The sequence below is a fragment of the Manis pentadactyla genome, chromosome 2, assembly GCF_030020395.1.
Source record: "Manis pentadactyla isolate mManPen7 chromosome 2, mManPen7.hap1, whole genome shotgun sequence".
In the NCBI taxonomy this organism is placed as follows: domain Eukaryota; kingdom Metazoa; phylum Chordata; class Mammalia; order Pholidota; family Manidae; genus Manis; species Manis pentadactyla.
In genome coordinates, this window is record NC_080020.1 from 143,902,363 (window position 1) to 143,929,405 (window position 27,043).

A 27,043-nucleotide genomic window follows, 5' to 3' on the forward strand; every position below is an offset into this window, starting at 1 on the left:
TTGGATTGGTCAAACTGTTCGCTCAATATTCTTTCATTCTTAGAGATCTTTTTTCTTCTCTGTGCCTCAGCTTCTTTGTATTGCTCTTCTCTAATTTCTTATCCTTAGTGGTTGATGTTCTTATTCAAGACAAATAATACATATTTATCACGTATTGCCCCAAGGTTAATGCAAGGTGCAACATTTCCATTTGGCACTTTTGTACGTTCCAGTAATGCAATTGTTTATTTCAATTCCATTGCATAATCATCTTAAGCACCATTTATATTTGTTTTACTAGAGGGCCCCAAAAAGCCAACCCTAGACAATGATATCCTGAATTGCACCAGCATCATTTAATACAACACCACTACACTTGAAGCATTGACATGTATAATTGCAAATCTACTTATTTTGAGCATAATTTATAGAATATTTGGACAGGCAAAAATATATGTTTAGGACCATTATACATATCTGTCTGTTTAGTAACAAACTTACAATTAATTTTACATTATACCAGAGTACATTTTCTTGAAGACTAAAAAGTCACAATTTATGTTTAAATACAATGTTAATTCATTGTTTCTACAAAAAAAAGCTAACTGCCATTACAAGCTACATTCATGTAATATTCACATAAAATTCACTACTTAGAAGTATAGCAATGAAATTGGGATTTTAGTGCTTAGTGAAAGCTTGTCATTGACATTTCAGTATAGTTACAAACTTGATGTTTTGAAAAATATGGGTGAAAAAAAAAACATTAAAATTACCCAAAAGACATGTTATGTTATTGTAAAAGTAGGAAAATAAAGTGTTTTATTCTGATGCTTTATCCACAAGTATTCCCTCCAAAGGTTAATACAGCTAAAATGTTTCTATTGTTTTATTTTCATTAAGAATAGCTTTTTAAAATTTCACTGAGTGCAGCTGGAAGAACGCGAAGCCGTCTCCATTGCCCATAATGTCAGAACAGAGCAAGCGATGATCCTAAACAACTTCCTTGGACATTTCATACCTTTTTTCTTTCTTTAGAAATTGGGGAGAAATTTGAGGGTGAAATGTGCTTAAATAAACAGCTGGCAATCACTGGTTCATTCCTTTTATCCTTTTAAAATATAATCTTGCTAATATTTAAACATTTATTAGTAAATTTTATACTAGTTTTTTACATACCTAATTTGAGAGTAGGTATGGAATAACAGATTAAATAAAAATAGAACATGATTAGCTTAAATTATTTAAGTTATCTAGTTTTTAGTATTTTGGAAAAGTTGAACTTTTCCCCCCTTTTATCTTTCTTTTACTACAAAATGAATGGAATGGAAGAAATTTTCACTATTAACATTTACTCTTTTTCACTGGATTTAAATGTGGTTACTTGTTTAGACAATTTTTGTCCTCCCCAAACTGTAAAATACCTTTAAAGAGACTATGTTTCCCAGCTGTATTCTGATATGGGTAATGAGCTTCTACTGAATGAAGTGTGTACTTAAATGGGTTGTAACACAGACTCATGAGTGGTTAAAAGTAGGTACATGGGTAGCATGCTGAAGTATCATGTTTGCCAGGAACTGTGGTTTCCTTCAATTAATTGCATTTACATGTCAAATGTTTCCATTGCTGTGGTTTTTCTTTAATGTGTTTCCTGCCCCTGGCTTTCTTTTTCCACCAAAAAAATTTCTCAGTCCATGTCTAAAAATCTTGGATGACCCACACTTACTGTTTCCAAAAATGTGCTCCTCCCAAGTACTCCACAGATAGATTCTGAGTAAATAGATGGATAAAAAGAATCTTTTCATTTAGATGTAGACAATGGACTGTAAGGATTATGAATGCAATGTCATATTTATCAAGTTTTGATAAAGCATTGAAAATGTGGGACATTACAACATGTAAAATTATTTTTCATATTTTAAAAATGACCCTGTAAATTTAATTCATGCTTAATAACAATGAAATACATTATTAGATACTTTTAGATAATTATAATTAATTTAAAAAAGAATTCTAGCTTCCCTAAAACAACTTTTATATTTAATTTGAACACTGAATTAACTTCACTCTATGAATCACAAAAAAGAAATACTTTTGGAAAAAACTCTTTCAGTTTGAATAATCCAGGCTGCCTTTTTTATTGGACTGAATGCTCAGGTAAGTGTTCGGGTAAGTGTTCAGCTCATCAGTTCACTCTGCTGTTGTAGACACTGTTCCAATTATTTCTATAATGTGATTGGTGGAAAAGCATCTGAAATTCTAAAATGGATACAAACCATTAAATACATGTATGTGAGATTATATATATTATATGACTATATATATTACATATATATATTACATACATGTAATATATATGATACATATTTTTTAACTCCAGAAAAGGAGCAAAATAATATTTAATGGCCAACCTCACAAAAGTTACGTGGACACCAAATGGTAAAATTGGTGGCTTCTTCCCTTTAGGACTTATTTTTCCTTTTGCTTTCTTCTGCACTTTAAAATTCACTATATATGTTTTGTAATGACTTGTCCAGTACCTAGGACTTGTTTATGTGAAAATGTGCCACAGAGTTCTCTTGGCACTGAAGCATCCTCATTGATGGGTATCTGAAATTGAGTGGGTTTTGCTTTTCCAGTTGGCCAATATCAGGAAGTGCAGTTTCCCCTCATTAACCTTAACTGCTGCCTTGTAGCTACCTCACCTTGTATATGGCTCAATTTTACTTCCAATGCTAACTCAGACAGGAAGCTAAAATGTTACTTCTTTTATCATGAAGAAACAGTTTATAAACTTCAGAGGCAGGTAAAAATGTACTATTGTTCCTGTCACTTTCTGCTTAATGGCCTTCTTGATTTATTGCTTTAAGGTTGCCTGCTAATTATGCCTTCTGTGCTCAGAACTCCTCTCAATGCACACAGTATCTGCAGACACACTCAAAGGAGCCCAGTGCTCCCCTACAAGGATGGGTTCTATTTTCCTATCACCTTGCCCATGAAGAAGTGCCACTACACAATGTTTTTTTGTTTGCTTTGCCAGTGTTGAGAATAATCTATGCTACTACGAAAAGAAAAACAAATTGCATATTCAGCAAATGCTATACTTAAGAGCATGAAAGAAGGGGTTAATCATCACATCAAGAAGATCAGCAGGCCCACTCGCTGCTCCGTTTACTGGAGAGATGGCAAGTTATTTCCTAACTTCAGGGCAATAATTAAATGAACCTCACCAGTGCACCTGCACAGAAGGGCTAAGACTCTCCAGTCTCCTTGGCCTTTTTTTGTATCTACTTTCCTTTTCATAAGAAAGATACATATCTTGTTTGGCCCTTTATTCATTTTTGAGTACTTGACAAAATTATCTGAAGACAAAATCAGGGGAGGATGAGGCACACCGAGGAGAAAGCTGCGGCCCTCACAGGGGCTTCCCTCCCGCTTGGCTTGCGTTGTGCAATTGCACCTTTATATGGATTTTTGTCCTCTTAAGCATGTTTATTTTTTACATATATTTTCATATGCTTCAAACCATCATTCCAGGACTAGCCTGCTGTAGTCCTCTGCTGTGCAAGCAGAGTTTTATCTAAAGAGGGTCATTACAGACTGTCTTCAGTCCCAGACCCTTCTGGACTGGAATCGATGTCTAGGAAGGCCTCTCTGTTGGTGAAAGTGGTGCTGAGCGTTATGCTCTGTCGAGGCTTCACAGGTGCCAGTTCATCTAATTTGATGTTTTCATTTCTGACCAGAATCGTCTTATCCATGTTTTCTTCGCTGTGCTTTGCAACGACAGCATCAAATACATCTAGTTTTGGTGTCAAGGTTCCTCTTTCAAACAGGTACTTGGCTAGATAGGAGATGCAGATGTTGGATAAGAATGAGGTGACCATGGCCAGGGTCTTGAATGGGAACCTCTGATTATATATGCCGTTCCTATCTGAGTAATACCCAGGGTAAAAGATCAGGGGCTGCAGGTGCAGGTATGGCTCCCCGCCAGTTATTCTCAGGAAGAGGCCAGAAGCATAGCCAGCCACAGCCCCATATGTGTTGGTCCCCTTGACGAAGAGCACGCAGAGCAGCTGTGGGAAGATGATGATGTAGACGAGGTCGGAGCTGAGGTACCAGAGCCCGTACACCGTCTTCGTTAGCAAGGCCATGGCTGTCGCAGAAGCTCCAAACACAAATATCATGATTCGCATGACCCAAAGGATTTCCTTGTCTGAGGCCTGCAAGAAATTGCCAGTGTCAGCTTTTCACACGTGCTGGCTCATTTTGGTGAAGAACGAGATATGTTTCTGCACTTCAAGGCTGGCCTAAGGAATTGCCCTGGTTTGAATGGCTCAACCTATAAGCAAAACCAGCTTCACTCACAGCATAGGAAGCAAGCAATCTAGGTGGCCTCCCTCAGTGGGTGGGGGGTAGTTTCTGTGTCCATACGCAGGAAACACAGACCACCTGAACCTTCCCCTGAATGTGCAGGGAGAGAGGTGAGATGGGCTAATGTGCTGTCATACAGGAGTAAGAATGCAAGAGAGGTTTCACTTTCTTTATATACTATGGAATAGTTCTTACGTGGCAGTGAGGAGGCCTGACCCATCATTGCTTCCTCTCTGTAGGGCCCCACCCTCTCTAAGGCTAACAACCTTAACAAGTGGGACCATGTTGTTAACCATGACCTAGAAAGCCTAGAGAAAGGCAAAGGCTTAGCCAAGCAGGAAGGTGAAGCAGGAATATTGGTCCCTCAGTGACCACAGCCATATGCTGCTCTGCAGCCACTCGATTCAACAAGGAGAACCAAACTGAGAGGCTGTTCTGGCAAACATGGGCCAGGAAGTCCAAGCGAAGAGCAGGACAGGTGTGACGCAAATGTCCCTGAAATACTGAACTCTCCCGTTCTGCTTCCACTAGAGTTCCCAAGGTTTTGCCACATTTAATTAAGCTCAAATGTTTTCTAAGATATTTTGTTTCATTACTCTTTCATTAGAAAGACAAGAAACAAATTAGAGCAATATTCATATTCAGCATAAATGAAATTCATCATTATTTAACCTTGTGTGCCCAAAGTAGGGTCAGATTTTGATATAGAGTAGTAATAAGTATCTGATACTACCTAAACAATAAACACAATGAGGGCAACATAATGCTATATTGTAAAAAACTTGTTCTCACATTTTGTCTGAATGAAAGCTGATAGATGTTCCGAGCAAACATCGAACTTGCTGACAAGATAGAAGAATCTGCTGATGACATAACAGCAGCAGAAACCGCACCAAGACCGAAGAGAGAAATGTACACGGGGCAGAGGTACTTTAGGACTATTGGCAAAATCATGTCCGCTTCCTCTTTAGCCTTGGGATCCTCAGTGCCATAGGTTGTCTGGTTCCAGGCTATTGAGCAGAAACAACAAACATAACAACTAAAAAGCATGTGTTCTTCATCATCTGGGGTAACCCTGTTTACTAGGTTGCTTTTGAAAAAGATCCGCAGTATATGAATTCATCTAATTAGGTAGGAGGCCTAATGATGTGGGAAGTCCACGCAGTGGTCAAGTGAAGGTGTCTTATATGTCCTGGTTTATAATAGGTTTGGTTACACTTAGTCTTATTCATAAGACCTGCATAGAATTTATTTCTCTCTCTATACATTTCTCTGTCTCTTCTGCAGTGGTGGCCATTACACTGTGCAGAACTGAGAAAACAAATGTTATAAAACTGAAGCACAGAGTATTTCTCGAAACATTTGAAAATCTGAGAGGACACTTATCACTTCACTCCTCAGTCCCCTGTCATACATGCATAAACAGAGACAATAGTGGGACTATTCTCACTCATCTTCCTGTATGTAAACATGGTTTTGGAGCTTACTAACATTATTTTTCTCCCAACGAAATTCCTTCTTGCGTTGAACTCCACTTACTGGAAATAGGAGGTGGTGATAGATAAAAGGCAGTGATAGATAAAGGGCAATCCCTTTCTGTTGAATGTTGTGTAGGTATGAGGTTGAAAATTTTCATGAGGTTTCTGGATTGTGGTAAAAGGACTTGAAACATAAGTTTATCTTTGAATATGTAGCTTATTTACTGTTCAGTTATACTAATGTGCTGAAAATGCGAAGGGACCTTAAAATGTGCATTAGTATAACTCCTTTTTTATTAGTTGAACCTTAGTGTCATAATTACAGGACCAAATAAGAGCAATTTCCCTTAGATCCTACCATTTCTTCTTCCTCCGTTTTCCATTACAATTGTTCAAAACCATGCTTTGATGAAGCCAGTTTTAGAGGATTAACTGAGATGTTATGGCACCAGGTATAACAACCAAGAATGGATACCTAATCCTAGAAAACAGGCTTTACATTGTTTTTTATTTTCAGTGTGTTGTCCTACCTCCTCCTGCACACACTAATGCCCAGATCTGTTTTCAGATTGTGACTTTAATGTTACCTTTTACTAAAAGATACAAAATCACTTTGTCAGCCATTTTTTCAAATGTCTACGTATGTCATGAATGAATGACTGGAATAGAATGTACACTGTGGACTATGACTGCTCTTTTAAAAATCAGATAATCCCATAAATGGCTTTACTAACTGAGAGTCAAAGTAGCCATGTTGGATGGTCCTTACAGAACCCAACAGGGTGAAAGTGAGACTTTAGTCCGTGTTGAATACCTCTACCTACAGGACTCCTTTGAATTTAGCTTAATGTAGTGTATTTTCATGAAATATTCTTGAAAGCTATACAGCATGGGAACAAAAAGATCAGGTGTAAGGCTGAGATTTTAAAAATGTTCTAGGTAGAGGCTAACCAGGAGAAAAAAGCATTTCATAATGTGCAGTCTGTACCAGTTTTGAGTAACTTATTCTCTAAGAGACTTAGTGTCTTAGATTATCTTTACCCACACACCTGTTGACTGACTTTTCCAAGAAAGAATACTTTTAATCAACAACCTATTGAAAATATGAAGCAGGAATCTTACATTGCACACTTAAAATCAATGTAATATTGTATATCAAATATGCTTCATTTAAAAAGTGGCTTTTAGGTGGTCATGACAATGGCAGGTAAGCTTCTAAGCTAGTGGCTTACGTTTCCATCATTTGACTCATCACAGGCACTTTGGAAAACACTGGTTTCTGGCTCTATCTCAGATTATTAAAATAAAATTCCTGTTGGGTAGGCTAGAAATAGGTATTATTGAAAAGTCCCTCTGCTTCCCCAGATCAGATGTCAAGTGCCCATTGGCTGAGAACCACTGTTGGGAGGATTGCATATACACACTTGATCAGTACACTGCCAAGGGCAGCAGTGCGCTCACAAATGTGTTATTGGTGGGGGAGCAATCACAGAATGTTTGGAGGCCACTGAGATACCATAAAACTTGTTGAATGCTAACAAAGATATGTATAGAAATATGAGAAACAATTCACTGTTTGGGTGTGAGAGGGCAAGTGGGGGAGGAAGGCAGCTGGGTGGGAATCGTTAACTCCGGGGAAGACTGTGTGGGTCAGTCCATAAAGCTGCATGCGTACCTGTGGATGCTCCGATGGCCCCGATGAGGATGGCTGGGAGGGCCATCACCAGGCACCCAAAAGCTGCCAGGAAGGACAGCACTTGAGCATAGGTGGCTGAGGACGAGGAGAGGACCCTCTGGAAGTAGGCTTGCCATGGGATTCCACCCAGCATCTGCACAGGGACCACAGGGGCTCAGAGTGAGTTGGAGGCAAACAGCATCTATTAAGTACTTTTATACATAACCCCTCCATTAACAAACCACAAAATCTGGTAGGCTCTTCGGGGTTTCCCCTCTTCCCTCAACCTGTGATCTGCCTTCATTTCTTCTGCAGCCTCATGGCCAACACCTTCACCCAAAGTTCTGCATGCTCCTAAGCTGCCTCTCACCTCCCAGGGTGCTTTCCTGGCATCTTTCTGGAGGGACACCTCCCTTTCCAACTTATCTCAAGCACTAAAGGCACCACTAATTCACATACCAGGTAATTAGAGACTGAAGGAGTTACTTATGTGGCTTTCAATGCCTTAATCTAAAAGACAAATTAAAACTTTGAGATGGCTTGGCTCTCTGACTGGGGGAGGTATTGGGAGGCTGAGCATGGTGTTCATAGTGTCACAACAGAAATGTGCACCACTTCATAAAACCCCATGGACATTCTCCCTTTAAGACCTCCTTTGCTCTCCACTTTAACACTAGTCATCCAGCACAGTCAGTCAGAAGCTTAGTCCTTCCAACAGGAAGAAGTCAATTCAGAAATGGACATGGAACTGTAGGTGAAATTTACCTACAAAAGTCTTAAAGATGCATTTGATTTTAGGACAAATTAGACTGCATTCCTCAGGTAAGAGCATTACTTACCAACAACAGAAAACTATCAAGCCAAGTGTAGACTTCAAATGATTCAATGGTGCCCAGCCAAGGCTTTTGGTATTTGGTGTGCACAGCAGTGAACCTGATGTCGGTAACTGCAGGGTTTGACAGGGCAAAAGGGACGCTGATCCACTGGAACCAAAGGGTGACACAAGAGCATTTAGGCTCTGACTTTTAACTATCCAATATATGCAAGATTTAGCCACCAATTTTTTTTTATCATAGCAACTGTTTAGCTTAGTAGTTTCTCTTGTTCAGACAGAAGAACCTGAAATTATGTCCTCTGTGGGACACGATCAAATACTGATTTAGAAAAGTTGAAGTTACATATTGTCTATTTCTGTGCTTAATTATACCTTATCTTACCAACTGTTAGAGCAGTCATGAGAAACTTTTGGGAAGAAAACATTAAATATGAGAACACTATATATATTTATATATATACGGTTTTGTTTTCTTTGAATTAGAGAACAGTATCCATTCATTAGAGTGACTAGGAAAGGTTTGACTGAGAATTTGGTGGGTGAAAACAGACCTTCAAGGGTGAACTCAGTTCTAATAGAAAAAGGAAATGAAAGGAGACAGTCTAGGTGGAGCAAGACTGAGAGCAGAAGAATATACGTGCATGTCTGTGTGTGTGCACACATCTGCTGGGTGACAAGGAGTCTGGATGGTGGTGGCTTAGGGAAATGGGAGATATAAAGACAGATAATGTGGAAAGAACTTTGAATTTCAAGCTAAGTGATCTGTATTTAGCACACAACTGGAAGATAAAGGAATTTCTTCTGATGTTTTAAACAGATTTTAGTAGAGGAGGAAAAAATATGGCAGCATGAGAAGTAAGGCAGAAATCTCCTCCCAAAACAACATATAATATGAAAATACAGCAAATGCAACTAATCCTGAAAGAGTGAACAGAAATAAGACTGCAACAGCCAGCCTATATCTGGGAAAAGAGAACATCTCACAGAAAATGGTAAAGTAACAAAGCCATGACCTGGCAGGATCTGAGCCCTCCCCACTCCCCAACTCACTGGTGGAAGGAACAGAAACAGAGTGGGGACAGAGTAGAAGCCCAGGACTGCTAAACACCCAGCCTTGGAGATCTGCTCCGGGAGCACAAACCCACATTGCATGGTGCTTTGGAGATTAGAGGGGTTGGAAAGCAAAGTCAGGTGGGAGATGGGGAGAGACAGATGCAAAGATCAAGGATAAGGACAGAGTATTAAAAGCAGCCAAAGAGAGAAAAAAGATCACATACAAAGGAAAACCCATCAGGCTATCATCAGACTTCTCAGCAGAAACCTTACAGGTCAGAAAGGAGTGGCATGATATATTCAGTGCAATGAAACAGAAGGGCCTCGAACCCAGAATACTCTACCTGGCAAGATTATCATTTAAATTTGAAGGAGGGATTAAACAGTTTCCTGATAAGCAATAGTTGAGGGAATTTACCTCCCACAAACCATCTCTAAGGTGTATTTTAGGGACTTCTCTAGATGGAAGTACTCTTAAGGCTAAATAGCTATCACCAGAGAAAATAAAGTGACAGTAAAGGAAGTAAACCAATTAATTACTAACTAAAAGCAAAATTAAATCAGCTACACACAGTCAGTCAAGGGATACACAAAGAGTATAGAATATGACTCCTAACATATAAAGAGTGGAGGAGGAAGAAAAAGTAGGGAGAAAAAACTTTAGATTGTGTTTATATTAGTGTAATAAGCAAGTTAAGTTAGACTGATAGATAGTAAAGATGTCCTTGAACCTTTGGTAACCATGAATCCAAAGCCTGCAATGGAAATAAGTACATGTCTATCAATAATCACCCTGAATGTAAATGGACTGAATGCACCAAGCAAAAGACATACAGTTACAAAGCAGATAAAAAAGCAAGACCCATCTATATGCTCCCTACAAGAGATGCACTTCAAATCCAAAGATATATACAGACTAAAAGTGGAGGTATGGAAAAAGCTGTTTCATGCAAATAACAGGGAGAAAAAAGTAGGAGCTGCAATACTGTGTTAGATAAAATAGACTTCAAAACAAAGAAAGTAGCAAGAGACAAGGAAGGATATTATACAATGATAAAGGGGACAGTGCAACAAGAGGATATAACCATTATAAATATCTATGTACCCACAATAGGAGTGCCCAAATATGTACAACAAATACTAACAGAATTAAAGGGGGAAAAGGAATGCAATGCATTTTTTTAGGAGACTTCAACATGGCACTCACTCCAAAGAAAAGATTAACCAGTCAGAAAATAAGTAAGGAGACAGAGGCACAGAACAGCACATTAGAACAGATGGACCTAACAGACATCTACAGCACAGTCCACACAAAAGCACCAGGATACACATTCTTCTCAAGTGTGCATGGAACATTTTCCAGAATAGATCACATACTAGGCCACAAAAAGAGCCTCAATAAATTCAAAAGATTGAAATTGTACCAACCAACTTCTCAGATAACAAAGGTATGAAACTAGAAATAAATTGTGCAAAGAAAACAAAAAGGCCCACAGACACATGGAGGTTTAACAACATGCTCCTAAACATTCAATGGATCAATGACCAAATTAAAAGAGATCAAGCAATATATGGAAACAAATGGAAACAACAGCTCAGTGACCCAACTTCTGTGGGATGCAGCAAAGACATTTCTAAGAGGAAAGTATATAGCAATTCAAGCCTATCTCAAGAAAGAACAATCTAAAATGAACAGTCTAAATTCAATGAAACTGGAAAAAGAACAAATGAGGCCCAAAGTCAGTAGAATGAGGAACATAATAAATATTAGAGCAGAAATACATAACATGAGAAGAATAAAACAATAGAAAGAATTAATGAAACCAAGAGTTGGTTTTTTGAGAAAATAAACAAAATAAATCCCTAGCCAGACTTATCAAGGAAAAAAGGGAGTCTACACACATAGACAGAATCAGAAATGGAAAAGGAAAACTCATTAAGGACACAACTGAAATACAAAGAATTATTACAGAATACTATGAAAAATTATATGCTAACAAACTGGATAATTTTGAAGAAATGGACAACTTTCTAGAAAAATACAACCTTCCAAGACTGACCCAGAAAGAAACAGAAAATTTGAACAACAAATTACTAGCAATGAAATTGAATTGCTAATCAGAAAACTAACCAAGAACAAAACCTCTGTCCAGATGGCTTCGCCACTGAATTTTATCAAACATTTAGAGAAGACCTAATACCCATCCTCCTTAAAGTTTTCCAAAAAGTAGAAGAGGAGAGAATACTTTCAAACTCATTCTATGTGGCATGCATCACTCTAATACAAAAACCAGGCAAAGACACCACAAAAAAGAAAATTATAGACCAATATCCCTGATAAACATAGATGCAAAAATACTCAAAAAAATATTAGTAAGTTACATTCAAAAATACATTAAAAGATCATACATCATGATCAGGTGGGATTTATTCCAGGGATGCAAGGATGATACAATATTAGACAATCCATCAACATCATACACATCAACAAAAAGGACAAAAATCACATGATCACCTTCCTAGATGCTGAAAAAGCATTCAGCAAAACTCAACATCCATTCATGATAAAAATTTCAACAAAATGGGTATAGAGGGCAAGTACCTACAGATAATGAAGGCCATGTATGACAAACACACAGCCAACATCATATTTAACAGCGAAAAGCTGAAAGCTTTTCCTCTAAAATCAGGAACAAGACAAGGATGTCCACTCTCCCCACTATTATTCAAAATAGTACTGGAGGTCCTAGCCATGGCAATCACAAAGAAATAAAAGGCATCCAGATCAGCAAGGAACAAGTTAAACTGTCACTGTTTGCAGATGACATGATATTGTACACAAAAATCCCTAAAGAATCCACTTCAAAACTACTAGAACTAAGATCTGAATTCAGCAAAGTTGCAGGATACAGAATTAATACACCAAAATCTGTTGCTTGTTATTGTTAGTATATATAGGATATATATCAACAATGAACTAGCAGAAAGAGGAATCAGGAAAACAGTTCCATTCACAACTGCATCAAAAATAATAAAATACCTAGGAATAATCCTAACCAAGGAAGTGGATGACCTATACCCTGAAAACTGCAAGACACTGTTAGGAGAAATTAAAGAAGACACCAGTAAATGGAAATACATCCTGTACTCATGGGTAGGAAGAATTAATATTGTCAAAATGGCCATCCTGCCTAAAGCAATTTACAGATTCAAAGCAATCTCTATCAAAATACCAATGGCATTCTTCAATGAACTAGAACAAATAGCTTTAAAATTCACATGGAACCACAAAAGACACTGAATAGTTGAAACAATCCTTAGAAGGAAGAATATAGTAGGGGGATTTATACTCCTCAACTATAAGCTCTACTACAAAGCCACAGTAATCAAGTCAATTTGGTACTGGCACAAGAACAGACCCATAGATCAGTGGAAAAGATTAGACAGTCCAGATGTAAACCCACACATATATGGCTATTTAATATATGATAAAGGAGCCATGGATATACAATGAGGAAATGACAGCCTCTTCAACCACTGGTGTTGGCAAAACTGGACAGCTACATGTAAGAGAATGAAACTAGATTACTGTCTAACTCCATACACAAAAGTAAACTAGAAATGGATCAAAGACCTGAATGTAAGTCATGAAACTATAAAACTCTAAGAAGAAAACATAGGCAAAACTCTCTTGAATATAAACAAGCAACTTTTCATGAATATATCTCCTTGGGCAAGTGAAACAAAAGTAAAAATGAACAAATGGGACTACATCATGCTAAGAAGCTTCTGTACAGCAAAGGACACCATCAGTAGAACAAAAAGGCATCCTACAGTATAGGAGAATATATTCAGAAATGACATATCCGCTAAAGGGTTAACATCCAAAATATATAAAGAGCTCACATGCCTCAACAACCAAAAAGCAAATAACCAGATTAAAAAATGGCCAGAGGATCTGAACAGACACTTTTTCAAAGAAGAAATTCAGATGGTCAACAGGCACATAAAAAGATACTCCACATCGTTAATCATCGGGGAAATGCAAATTAAAACCACAATGAGATATCACCTCACACCAGTTAGGATGGCCAACATCCAAAAGACAAACAACAACAAATGTTGGCGAGGATGTGGAGAAAGGGAAACCCTCCTACACTGCTGATGGGAATGTAAAATAGTTGAACCATTGTGGAAAGCAGTATGGAGATTCAAAAAGACATATGTACCTGTATGTTTATTGAAGCACTACTTTACAATAATCATGGCATGGAAGAAACCTAGTGTCTATCAGCAGATGAATGGATAAAGAAAAGGTGGTACATATACACAATTGAATATTATTCAGCCATAAGAAGAAAAAAGTCCTACCATTTGCAACAACATGGATGGAGCTAGAGGGTATTATGCTTAGTGAAATAAGCCAGGCATACTTGAAATAAGACAAGTACCAAGTGATTTCACTCATTTGTGGAGTATAAAAACAAAGCGAAAACTGAAGGAACAAAATAGCAGCAGACTCACAGTCTCCAAAAGGGACTAGCAGTTACCAATGGGAAAGGGGTGAAGGAGAGTTAGTGAGAAGGGAGAGGGAGGGGAATTAAGGGGCATTATGATAAGTTCACATCATGTAGGGGGGTTACAGGGAAGGCAGTATAACACAGAGAAGACAAGTAGTGACTTTATAGTGACTTTATAGCATCTTACTATGCTGATGGACAGTTACTGTAATGGAGTGTGTGGTGGGGACTTGGTGATGGGGGGGATGTAGTAACTGCAATGTTGCTCATGTGAAACCTTCATAAGATTGTATGTCAATGATACTTTAATTGAAAAAAAAGATTTTAGCAGAAATTCTTCCAAAATTTAATATCATAGATGTGAAGAGTTAAGTTTAGAAAAAGGGAGAGGTCAGGAGGAGCAGTAAGGTAGCACAGATATAACCCAGATACAGGCCTGAAGTCAAGCAGTGATATTGGAAATGGAAATAGACTTGTACTAAAAAGGATTATGGAAAAGATTCAGCAGGTGTGATTTCAGTAGGAAGAAAGAGGTCAAACAGAGAAAACTTAGAGGTGAACCTCAGGTTTACTGTCATAGAGCTCCAAGGCTGATGACAAAATGAACAGAACTGGAGAATTTGAGAAGAGGATATAGTTTAAGGTGTACGTTGATTAATTATGTACACATGTATAGCACTTTGAAACTTTGAAAACAAACTATATTGGCCTTTTATTCGGTCATCTCAATGGGGCCTTAATTAGTAATCAACAGGATTGGATTCCTTATCTACTTAGTTATAGTTTGTAGCAGAAAATAACTCTAACATTTATCCCTAAATATTTTCCCTATCATCTTTATAACAGAGCCCTTGATTTATGCATCTATGTATTTTAAGTTCTAGTCTTCACGCAAAGCAGTGAGAAATTATATTTCATTAATAAATAGATTCTGCCCCTGGGGTTGTGCTTCTTAAGCACCTAGTGCATCAGCTATGAGAGCTGTCATTGCCAAATTGAAGTTGCCTCCAATGCTCTGAATGTTTATTTCTGGAAGTTTATGATAATGCTAAGGAAAATTCAGAATTTCAGCACTGTCCCCTTGCTGTTGGCAATTTCAAAATAAAAAGTGGGAATCCTTGCACAAATTAAATATTCTGGAATTCAACTAAATTATGGATGAACGAAATTCCATGAAATGCAAATAAAACATCAAGAGGAAAGGAAGTATTATAATCCCTAGTAGCATATGTAAATTTATGGCTAAATTATAAATTGCAGTCAGTCCTTTTAAGTTTTTCTCCTGTATGTTATTAAAGATGGTAAAAATAAAAACAAACAAATAAAAAACAGGTTTGAGATCTAGTCTTTTTTCACTTCTGAGTATGTAGTATAAACACGGAAAATAGAGTGAAAAGCTTTTCATTAGGAGAAAGAGGAAGAAAAACAAGGTGAATCAAGGTGCTGAATCATCTACTGGGAAATGAGTCATGATCTGCAGTCTTAGCTCGCCATGTCCATGGCCTTTGACAAGGCAGAGCCCCTACAGGATACACGCGTGAGATGATGTGCCTGGGCACAAACCCACGACAGCCCCTAGCACAGAGTGGGCACACCATTTTCCTTTTATGTCCTTTGATATGTCTTAGGTGTTGGATATTATTACATGTATAATTAAAATCTTCACATTTTAAGACGTGAGTTTGCAAAGGCTCAACATTGATTAAAGTGTATTCATGGCATACAAAAGTGCTTTTAATGTAATATGGCAATACTCATGTCTCATTTCTATACAGTGCTTTTTACTTAACAAAACACACATGTATTACTTAATTTAATCTAGGAATTACAAGGAATACATAATAAATCTTTATAGTGCCTTATGCAATAAGAATTTTCTTTGTTTTTAGATCTCAAATAATGATGAGTAATATTAAAACCCAAGGCTTTTCCAAAGGGATAATTCTTATGCTCTATGAGTAGTCTTACGGATTAATCAAAACTAATACAAGGGAAGGATAAGAGACTATGTGGGCTTGAAGCAAAGGAAGAGCTAGACTTTCCTAAGATCTAAACTGAGGGTGTGCTTTTCTGCTGTGACCTAACAAGTGACTAGAGTTTTTATCCAGTTAATTCATAGAGAAATTTCAAATGTCTAATAGTATAGAACTTACTATGCATTACTAGTGATGAAAAATAACATATTAATTTCTGCTTAGTATAAAATACATTATCTTTTAGAAAAGAAGAAAAGGAAGGAAAGAAAGAAAGAGAGAAAGAGATGAAGAGAGGAAGGGAGGAAGGGAGGAAGGGAGTTAAAAAGAGAGATAAAGAAAATCTGTGAATGGCCCCACTTACCAGTCCTATGAAAATGCAAAAAAGCTGAACAACATCTGTGTAGGCCACAGAGTAGAGGCCGCCTGCCAGTGTGTACAGGGTGGCGATGAGTGCAGAGACAATGACCGAGGCTTGCACGTTGACGTTAATGATCACGCTGATGGTGGCTCCTGGAAGAAAGTGAACAGGACACTGTGGTCAGTGTACTCAAATGGACTCGGTTCCCATGCAAGGGTATAGTGAATGTCCAATGACAGCTAACACTGTCCTCTGTGCCATCTGAAATGTATTGGATGATAACAGCTAAAGTGAATTTTCATATTGAAATATTTAAATATCAGCATATTGATTTTGTGTATACACATATGTATATATATTCTTTCTGGAATTAGTATTTTGCTAACTTATTTAGGTGGAGACACCTGAAATTCATGATATGATTATAGAAATCTATGAAATATACTAAATTTATTTCTGCTACAAGAATTTGCAATAATTCTACCAACTACCTGAAACTCTGACTTAACTAAACATATGTAACATATTTAGTCACATTCATGAGAAAAGCAAGACTTTATGATAAGCATAATCATCCATTTCCACATTTTGCAATTAATATTCATTTGTTATTTTGCATTAACTCTGACCCCTGATACCTTTATTAAATAACAGATGATATAAAGTACCAAGGTTTGAGACAAATTTGTCACAGAGAATAATAAAATAAGTAAACTGCATCCATGAACTTTTTCTCTCTCAATTTTGTGAAAGATCACTTTAATTTTATTTAATTGGTGGGGCACTCCACTTCTGCTTCTAGGATGCCAGTGTATTGACCAGCTCTAGATTTCAACATCATATTTTTATCATCAAAATTTAAAACCTGCCTTGGAAATCAAATGTATGTGTTTCTTACTTGATGATTTTGTTTACTGTGTTTCTTGGTGTCTGAAATTCCAATGAGGATACCAGGTGTAGACAGCTGGACTACTGTGGTCCTTGGACTGCCAGTTCAGAATTCCCTTGTTTACAAACCCTTTCCCAGTATTCTCAAAAGCTGTGCTTATATTTCAAAATATTATGTGCAGCAATGACAGAAATGCTAACATACATGGAACAGATCTGTGAGTTTTTTTTATCATTAATTATAACATTACATTCTAATACCAACACTCAATTGCATGCTAATAGTGCAGGCAAGCAACCCTCCAGAGATGAAGACCCATTATGTCAAAGAGCAGTATAAGATATTCTGATTGAAGATATTACAAAATATTTTTCAAGAAATTTTTTCTTCATGCTTTGGTAATAAAATTAAATTACTATCTCAAGTAAAAAACAATTTAAAAAGAGAAAAGCCTGGTAAGTAATTGGAGTATGAAGATAAGGGAAAGAGGTCCATTATTTCAAGTGACTTTGGATAGTTGGCTGTTATTGTCATGTAGATATTTAACAAACTATTTTTTTCCTTAGATTAGTTACTTCATGTTGAATCTTCAGTTGCAATTCTTTGCCATTTTTCTGATTAGTTCTCTATCTATGAATTATGAAAAGTCCAATTATTACTCTACCTCTTTTGAATTTGTTTAATTTTCCAAACATTAGTGAAATTTCTATTAATCCTATACCCCTAAAAGGTAGGAATTTGGGTGTTATAGAAGGAAGATTCCCAGACTAGCACCTTAAAGGTCTGAGAGCCTAGTAAACACCGCCTTCTGGTTGTAATTCAGTGGTTTTAAAGAAGTCACCTATTTTTATTGTTATTAAGATTGGGATGAACTTTTTTCCAACATTAAAAAAAATAATTCCATTATTTGTAGTGGGTAAGATCAGTTATACCTCCAGATCTGCTGTGAAGTATTAGTTTACTCACACAGCCATAAAAACTATGCTATAAATAGTTATAAAAAATTCACTGAACTTGAGCTGTTAGTATTGTAAATATGCATTAAAAAAAAGTTGTAAGGGTGTTGTCCACTTATATACCATGAAGTTAGTTTAAGATTCTTCTCAGTTTCAGTTGTGAACTATGTGCATTCACAGTGGGGTGGCAATAGAGCTTGTGTCCTCTGTTCTTAAGTAGCCCAATCTATTTCTAATAAACACCAACTTGGAATTATCTTTTTTTAATTGTTATTAATTTAAAAATACACACGTCCTCTTTACCAGAGCATATATTTCAAGCAATAGCAATAATGTTTTCATAAGTGTTGTTTGATATGTTGTGTGTGTGTAGAGAAAGAGAATGAACATATCTTACATATACATTGACCTACACAGGCGTAGACACACGTATATAAGCAAAAATAACTAATGGCTGCAAAATTCAGAGCTTAGCTGTCTATCATGCTTTATATTTCCAAAATACTTTAGCAATATTAGTTATGAACTGTATTTGCTCTGTTACATAAATTAATCTTTGTTCAATGAGAGGGAACATTTTGTACTCTGCTAGATATTCAGCTCACTCCTTCTTGACATCTCAGCAGGCAGTTTTTTGTTAAAACCAAAATTTCCTGGTGTTGAAGCCAATGACAAATAAACTCCATTGTGTCTTAGCTAATGAGAGCCCAGTGGGAAGGGAGGTGTACACTCACCTATACTTTCATTAGGATGTAAGTGAAGGGGTAGTTGTGGAGTATTAACTAGCATCAGGAATGTGCAACATATTTTACTGAGTTATTATGGCACTTTATAACTATCGAATTCCCTTCTTTCTTACAAGCCATTCCGACATTTTACAGCTGGAGACCAACCAAATAAGAAATACAAGAGTCTAACAGGGAAGGGAGTGAAAGGTACTTTAAACTAATATCTGATACTGGCCAGATCTGATGGTAATAAGGAAACCAGACAGAAGTTTGTGTTTGAGAATATATAACACGGAAGGCAGTTCATCCTGTCTTACTTTTTTTTGACCATCTAAAGTCTGGCTGTAGCGTTAAACCCTTTATTTCCATCTGAGACGAACTACATGAATGCCCAGATATCAAACTGACATGGCTGCTAAGGAAGGTCATGGAGCTTCCAGCTCTGCTGGTCTTCAAGAAGGACAGAACAACCAGTAGGACAGTTTCAACTTCACATTGATCAAAAGGGAGAGTATTGAGCCTGGCTGAAGGCCTCTCACCATCCCCCTGAAGTCTCCTGTTTTCTGAATCTCACAAAGTGGGCTGAGAACCCAGGGGCCAAGATCAGGTTGTCCTTACCATTTATTGATCTTGGTAGTAAATTAGACCCCAAAGTGTCTAAATTCACTTTCTAGATGCCTAATGATGTCCACAACCCAGTACTGTAGGATGTAATGGGATCACACTGAGAAAGGAAGTAACATTGTTTTTTTCTCTTTTGAAGAAAGCATAGCTATAGATGATTCATTCAGGATAGGTTTACAACAGTTAACAAGACACATGTCCTGCCTGCAAGAGATTTATAATCTCTTTTGTGAGCTTGGAAATTGGGGCATGAAATAGATAGTCATACAAAGTGGTAAACCCAATGAAAACAAAATTCCAGGTGCCTAAGGAAGCCTATAGGAAAGGCATCCAACAGCTCAGGATGACTGCTCTAAGGAAGCAACATTGATGGGAAGATCTGAAGGACACTTCCTGGCTAGCCAGGCAGACGTGACGGAGAAAAGAGTGAGAGGTCCAAGCAGAAGCACCTGGGCTTGCAAGGTCAGAGGCGAGAGAGGAGGGCTCCGCTTCTGCAGGAACAGAGGTGCAGGGGGTTGGGGAGAGGAGAGTGCCCAAGTCATATAACCCTGGTGAGCCCCATCACACAGTTTGGTTTTAGGCATGAAAGGGACGTGCTCAGATTTGCATGTTTAGCAGGATGGATCTGACTACCATGTGGCAGCTGCAGAAGATGGGGAGAACTGTAAACTGGGATGGAGGCATTAATCCAGGTGAGGGGCTAGAGTGGCCTGGCCCAGGGCCAAAGAAGGTGCAGCTGTGGATCTGATGCTGTGTCAACCAGAGAGACGCAGCTAGAACATTTCATGGGTCCTTACCTAAGGCAGAGAAGATGGCTGCAGCCCAGAACATTTCTCCCATTAGCGCAGGAATAAACAGGAGCCCACCCATGCGTTTTCCATAGATCTGCTGAAATGGGTCTAACATGGTCACATAGCCCTTGGAACGCATAGGCTTTGCAAAGAACAGACCACCTGAAAGAAGTTAAACAAAGGTTTGTGAGAAAATAAAAAATTCATAATAGTTTTTACCAAACTTCTACTATGCTATAATTTCTCAAAGGAAATAACATTTTTTAGAACACTTATAGGAGTGGACAAACTGGTCTGAAATATCCTGTGAGTACAGCACCTAGAAATATTTAGCAGACAAATGTAAACTTCATAATACAATTTTATTGCATGCCAATGTTCACTGTATCCAAAGGGCAACTGAATGGTCTGTCTGAGGCATGTGGATTGAAAACCATGGGCCGACAGCAAAATACCTCCATGCATTTGTATAACTCAACATAGCATTTAAGTGCAAAAAAAAAATTAGGAACTCTCTTTCACATAACATTTTTGACCTTTTATTAGTTTGATTTACAAAAAGAAATTCAGGTACAACTCAAGTTGAGTCATTTTTAATGATATACACATTGTTCCTAAAAGAAGAAAACATTGTATGTTAAGAAAGTCATTATTCTGACGAAAATTAGGCTTGGGGTGGATTAATGATTGTGCATTGAACATTGACTCCCCTATACAGAATTTTATTGTTGTTAACAACCATTTGATCAATAAATATGAGAGGTGCCCTCACAAAAAAAAAAAAAAAGTATACACTTCCAATGGTAAAATAATAAGTAACCAGGATGTAATGAATATAGTCAAGATATTGTAACAGCTTGGTATGGTGATAGCTGGTACCTAGAATTGTCATGTATATAAATGTTGAATCACTATGTTGTACACCTGAAACTAATGTAATGTAATACTGTGTGTCAACTACCCTTCAATAAAAAAATAATTATCTACAAAAAAAAAAAAAAGTCATTATTCTTATTCTGATAGCCATGAAATCAAAGGCTTTTGTTTTTACATATTCCATATTCAAGAGCCCAACAACGTAGGCATAAGCGCCATCAATTTCTGGTAACAGCTTTTCAGGGATTTCTGGTATCATTTCTCCAGTCTGATTTGCTATTTATGGGACTGTGCTCTGCACTTTACTGGGTTAGTCTCTGAGGATTGGACTTCCCCTTACCTAGAATGAGGCTAAGAGAATATCCAATGGGTGCCTGAGCCCACGCTAGGCCGTAGCCCGGTACGTACACTGCTTCGGCTGTCCCGTTGATGTAGCCTCCTCCAACCCAGGTGGCTGAAAGAGAAGGAAAGGTGAGAGAGACACTGTTGTGCCTATCACTCCCTAGACCTGCTCAAGCTTACATGTGGCCATTAGCTTCAGGTGGGGATTGAGCACCTGAAACCTGCCTGATCTGAACTGAAGTGTTCTAGGAGTCTAACATACACATCGGGTTTTGAAGACAGTATAGAAAAGTACATGTAAGATGACTCCACAATTTTTTTGTCTTAATTAGTGATGAAATAAAAACATTTTCCACATATTAAGTTAATTGCATACTATTATTTACATCAATTCACCTATTTTTTGTTTTTAAAAGTGGTTTGTAGACACTTTAGCATCACATTTGTGGCTCATTATATAATACATCTATATAATAAATGAGACATGTTGCCTCAGATGTTTTCTAAATCCATTTAGTCAACAACATTGGCCTTTTATTACTTTGGTTCACAAAAAGAAATTCAGGTGCAATTCAAGTTGATTCAATTTTAATTATATATATAAGATCAAAGGCTGTTTTTCTTTTTTTTACATAGTCCATAATCAAGAGATTAAAGAGATAAAAAAAATCTAAGCATTAGTGTCATCAATTTCTGGTAGAAACTACTAAGAGCTATTGAGTCACTTGCTAAACACCCTGTATAGAGGATTTTGGCAAGTCTGCTTTTCATCATAACTAAGTTGTACTTACTGCCTTAAATTTTAAGGGTGAAGGAAGGAGAGAGATGACACTTTTACTCCAAGGTGTCTGAAAGTGAGCTTAAAGTATTTTTTAAGATATTAAAAAAAAATACTTAAAGTATCTTTTCCTCTCTATTCCCAAGTACCCTATATACACTTAGAGCCTAGACTAGAATTCAGAAGAATTTAAAATGTTGTCTGTATACTCACTTGTAATTTTTTGTTCTAATCTGGGTCTTTTAGATACTTGATACTTCATAGAAAATAATAGGAATATTATTATTATTATTATATATGTATTATATAATAATAAGGAACATCCTTCAGATGTTATCTAATAAGATTTCTGTAGCACAATAAAGCTGAAGGAAGGAGGTCAAGGAACCAAAGGAAACACATTTTGGTTTAATAAGTTTGGGCCAGGAATGGTCTATAAACTCCTGAGAAGACAATATAATATTTGATTCTTGCTGAAAAACTAAAATTAAGGGAACACTTTAAATCTTTGCAGTTTATATCCTTTTAAGAGTATAGTCAAAATATTTAAAATAATCCCTATGTAGAATCTGTGTAAAATTATGAGTAACACAGTCTTACAAGAAGCTTCTCAGATGTGAGACTGAATTCTAGACTGCATCATTCACTTGGGGATAAAATTTGACTCTGAAAAATTCTCTAGAATCTTACAGCTAGAATGCAAGCAAAATAAACAATATGTATATGAAACCATCAGAGATAAGTGTTTCTGTTGGGTTCATGCCAAAATTTATCTGGTCTTTAATCCAAATACAAAGCAAAGCAGAGAATGCCTTGGGGTTAATACTATTTTTAAAAGGCTAGCAAGAAAAGACCTTCATGCACAGGAATTCTAAGCACATTTAAATGGCAAGTTTATGTACGAAATCCCAAAGTGGACAAGCACAAGGTTGCCGTCTTTACAGCAGCCTTCACATGGGTGTTACGGAGTAATAAATGCCGTCACTGGTTTTTGTCCTTCGAAGCCCTGCTCTGAAGTTTTTTAAAAATTTTCTTCCACTGAGTATGTAATAAGACCTGAAGAAATGAATTCTCTCAGCACAGCATCTGGGACTTTACCTGTCTGCCAGGCAACTGCAGCTGCGAACACACCAGGAGTGTCTCACTGCATAAAGGAAATGGTCTGATGGCCTTACAAGCACAAAGCTTACTGGTGAGCATTCTTGTCCATGTAGGTCTCTCTCCCACATTCAAAAGAAAATTGGTGCCTGAATGATTGCAAATATTATAACAGAGAAGGGAAGTCTCAGATGCTATGATCACATTCCCTCATTTTCATCAGTCCAGTCCCTGCTACTGGAATTACCCTGCATATTTGTACATGGTGTGTCAGACTCATGATTGAGAACAAGAACTCTATAAAAGTATATATATTTTTATTTTCAATCTTTATTCTCTACCAATATAGGCAATCAATGAATCTGATGAGGTTTAATAATATGGTTGAGATTGTAAATGAACCATGATATGGACCAAGGTTATTTTCAGTTCTATACTAAAAAAAAAAAATTTTAAAAACAGCTAGACCATGACACTTTATAAGAAGTGTCATAATTCAAAATTTTTCTATACACTTTAATAGCCTATTAGATTGAAAAATCATTCTAAATGATAAAAGAACAAATTTTGAAATATCTATAGGCATAATAAATACAACATTAAACTAGAGTAATAACATTATAGTTATTTATAATGAACAAAACAGTTTGATATCCAATAGCTCACTTATTCAAGAGTCTTTTGAGTGAAATCACCAACTTTTACTGTTTTCTTCTTATTTTCTTTGTAAAAGGATAAATATCACAATTTTTAAATCCATTTCAGATACCAGCAGCATATCTGGGTCTTTAGGGGAAAGGAGAAATGTTTGTGCTATAAGGAAAAGTGAGAATGAAGATAATAAAGTTGTGCATATTGTTCAACAATAGGTGGTAATAAGAGAAAAAACAGAAATTTACATCAACATTTCCTAAGTTTATCTGCAGGTGGTAAGTTTTCGGATGCTTTTCTTTATGTGTTTACATTTACCTAATTCTCCCTGTCAGGCACCATAAAAAATATTTTGCACAATACAATTTGTTATATATGTATGTGTACATAGAAAAAAATAAGAGGGCAAAAGAAGACCTCTTTACAGACTGTACTTTCATAAAGAAATAAAGTGAGACTACCTAGAGGGCTGCAAATGCCACATTGGGGAGGGCCCTGGGCAGGCTGCCAGACCTGCCCTGACTCTGGTCTTTGTTAACCAGTAAGTCTTTGTCTTCACTTAACCCCAAGGACCTTTCATAGTCCTCAAATATGAAATGAGGATCTTCATAAGGATCAAAGTTGGCAAAGAGTTAACCAAACATAAAATGTGGATATCTCAAGGATAGATCGTGCAGTTCCTAAATTATTCTAGAGCGTTGTATGCTTCAGGTCAGGCTAAATGGGGGTGCTGCCCTCAAAGACTGGTTAGGTTTACTAGTTTATATAAAGAGCGAATAATTTTTAAGCAGCATTTCAGGACTGGAATTGGCACCATTTGGGTATGACTTCCAATGGGATATTTTCCAGTGGGTACTTGGAGTCTGTCAGTATGGATTATGTTGCTCATGTTTCAAGAAGCCTAATAAGACTCTAAAGTGTAATGTGCATTGTTACTGAATATATTCAGAAATATTTTCAAGACCAAGAAGAATATGAAAGAGAAACCAGTCACCACATAAACAGAAGCACGTCTGGGACAGGAGGAGAGCACATGGGCCCCCCAAGCACAGAGGAAGGATGAATGCTAGAGCCGGGGATGGTGGCAGGATTTCGGCTAGGGCACACCCTAGCTTTTTTCCTTTTATATTGAGGTTCCTGGAAATGTTTTTTCAGGGCTGTGGATTCCTGACATGTGGTTGTCTTCCTGTGAGGAAATTATTAAATGGGAGAATTAGGAGAATCAAGTTTCAAAACAGGACATCAATCAATTTGGAATCGTGTTGTCCCCAAACTGATTTATTCCGTTTAGAACCATCACTAGTTAGTGTTCACCTACAGTCATCATTGCAATCATTTAAGACAAAGTCCTAACTTCACGCCTGTGCTAACAAACATAAGAGACTGACTACTGCATTAACAGACACGTAACTTGTAACATTGAGACACTTTTGCATTTTTCTCCACCTCTTTGTTTTTCCTTTTTCAACCCACTGAACAGCCCAGATAACCCAGATTTGTTTCACTGATATTTGTCCAGTGATTTACTATAAAATAATTTTGTTCAAACACTACCAAGTTGAAACCATTTCATTTTTGTTTTAAATAAATGTAAAATTATTAAAAGAAATATGTAAGCAGTGAACATAAAGACTCCCCAAAGGAAAACGTAGCATTTGCTTGGTCCCTCAGAGAAGCAAGGAGGGGCGTCTGACCTACCTGTCATGGTGAATCCACCCACCAACAGGCCAATGTCTCGGCCACCAACTATGATGGCCTCACTGGGCTCTTCTGAGCTGCCGCTGTGTTTTGTTCTCCAGGCAGCCCATATTCCAACCAGCAGTATGAGCAGGTAGAACACGATGATAGCTATCAGTCCTTCCACATGGAAAGCCATTTTTTTCTAAGGGTCCAGATTCTTCCGCAGCTAGCTACTTCATTAAGATGTCTGAGGAAAATACAGTAATGCATTACAAACCAGCCAAGCATACATAGGCAGCCAGGAAAGAACCAGCTGGCTCACGAGATCCTGTGCCACTTAAAGAAGAAGTACGCTGAAATTGCACATTAGCTAACAATTACCAACAAGTGTCCTTTATGCTATTCTATTTCTATTTAACAATTTAACATTATTTTAAGCTTTCAGGAAACAACAACAACAAAATGCTGTTTAACAAACGTGATCATAAGTATTTTGTGTTTGATAAATTATTTCAACTTAAAATTACCCTGGTCTTATACCTTAACTTAGTAACTCACCAAGACATCTCTTACAAAGAGCATCTATTTGCTTTTTGGAGCTAACCCACTGTTCTATCACAACGCAGTATTTTGAGTCATAAAAGACTACTCAGAATTCTAACATATTCTTTCATTCATTCATTCGTTCATTCTTCTATCCCTCCTTTCAAACAATTTCAGAGAATGTTTCCAAAAGTAATGTGCCATGCAAATACCTAGGAAAAATTTAGGAAAATCCATTAAAAAACGCTTCTATCCCTCCTTTCAAACAATTTCAGAGAATGTTTCCAAAAGTATTGTGCCATGCAAATACCTAGGAAAAATTTAGGAAAATCCATTAAAAAACGCATCAACTCCAATTTTCAACAAGTGCCTGTAATTTAACTTAGTGCAGCAGCTGAAGATGTTGCTATTTAAAGGGTCTGCGCTCATGGTCAGATTCTTCCCCACCCGTTGCCCTTCGTTCTTTTCATCATCCCCCCCTTAATGGTATGTACAAGTAAATGATTTATAAATATAGCATTGCCTAAAAATATAACAGAATGTCGAAGATATGAAAAACAAGACTTAGAAGACAGTTGTCAAGTTCTAACGCCTTAGCTCTCTGGAATTCATGTTCTTATTTCTTCTCCCCTGGTGACCACAGTTGTTTCGTCCACCCCAGTTAGCACAAACGTGTTTCTGGGGGAAACCTAGATTTCGCGCATGCAGGTGGGCAACGAGACCTCGGGCGAAAGGACGAGGCTCCCTGGATTTGGGGTAAGCAAGAGAAGCGCTGGCGGGCGGGATGGGCTCTGCCTTTGTGAGCAGCTAGCCGGGAAGTTCCACCTCCGGCCGAGCGCGAG

At 37.3% G+C, this 27,043-nt stretch overlaps 1 protein-coding gene across 1 annotated transcript; it reads right to left on the reverse strand.

Moving 5' to 3' along the window:
- Positions 1–211: 211 nt before the first annotated feature.
- SLC5A7 (solute carrier family 5 member 7) lies at positions 212–25,894 on the reverse strand. Its single transcript, XM_036920871.2, has 8 exons — positions 25,677–25,894; positions 21,450–21,563; positions 20,240–20,395; positions 16,249–16,397; positions 8,343–8,486; positions 7,504–7,657; positions 5,143–5,360; positions 212–4,199 (listed from the first exon to the last, which is right to left on the reverse strand). Exons 1-8 carry the CDS (start codon positions 25,852–25,854, stop codon positions 3,573–3,575), a joined length of 1,740 nt encoding a protein of 579 aa, XP_036776766.1. The 5' UTR covers positions 25,855–25,894; the 3' UTR covers positions 212–3,572.
- Between the last annotated feature and the right edge of the window lie 1,149 nt (positions 25,895–27,043).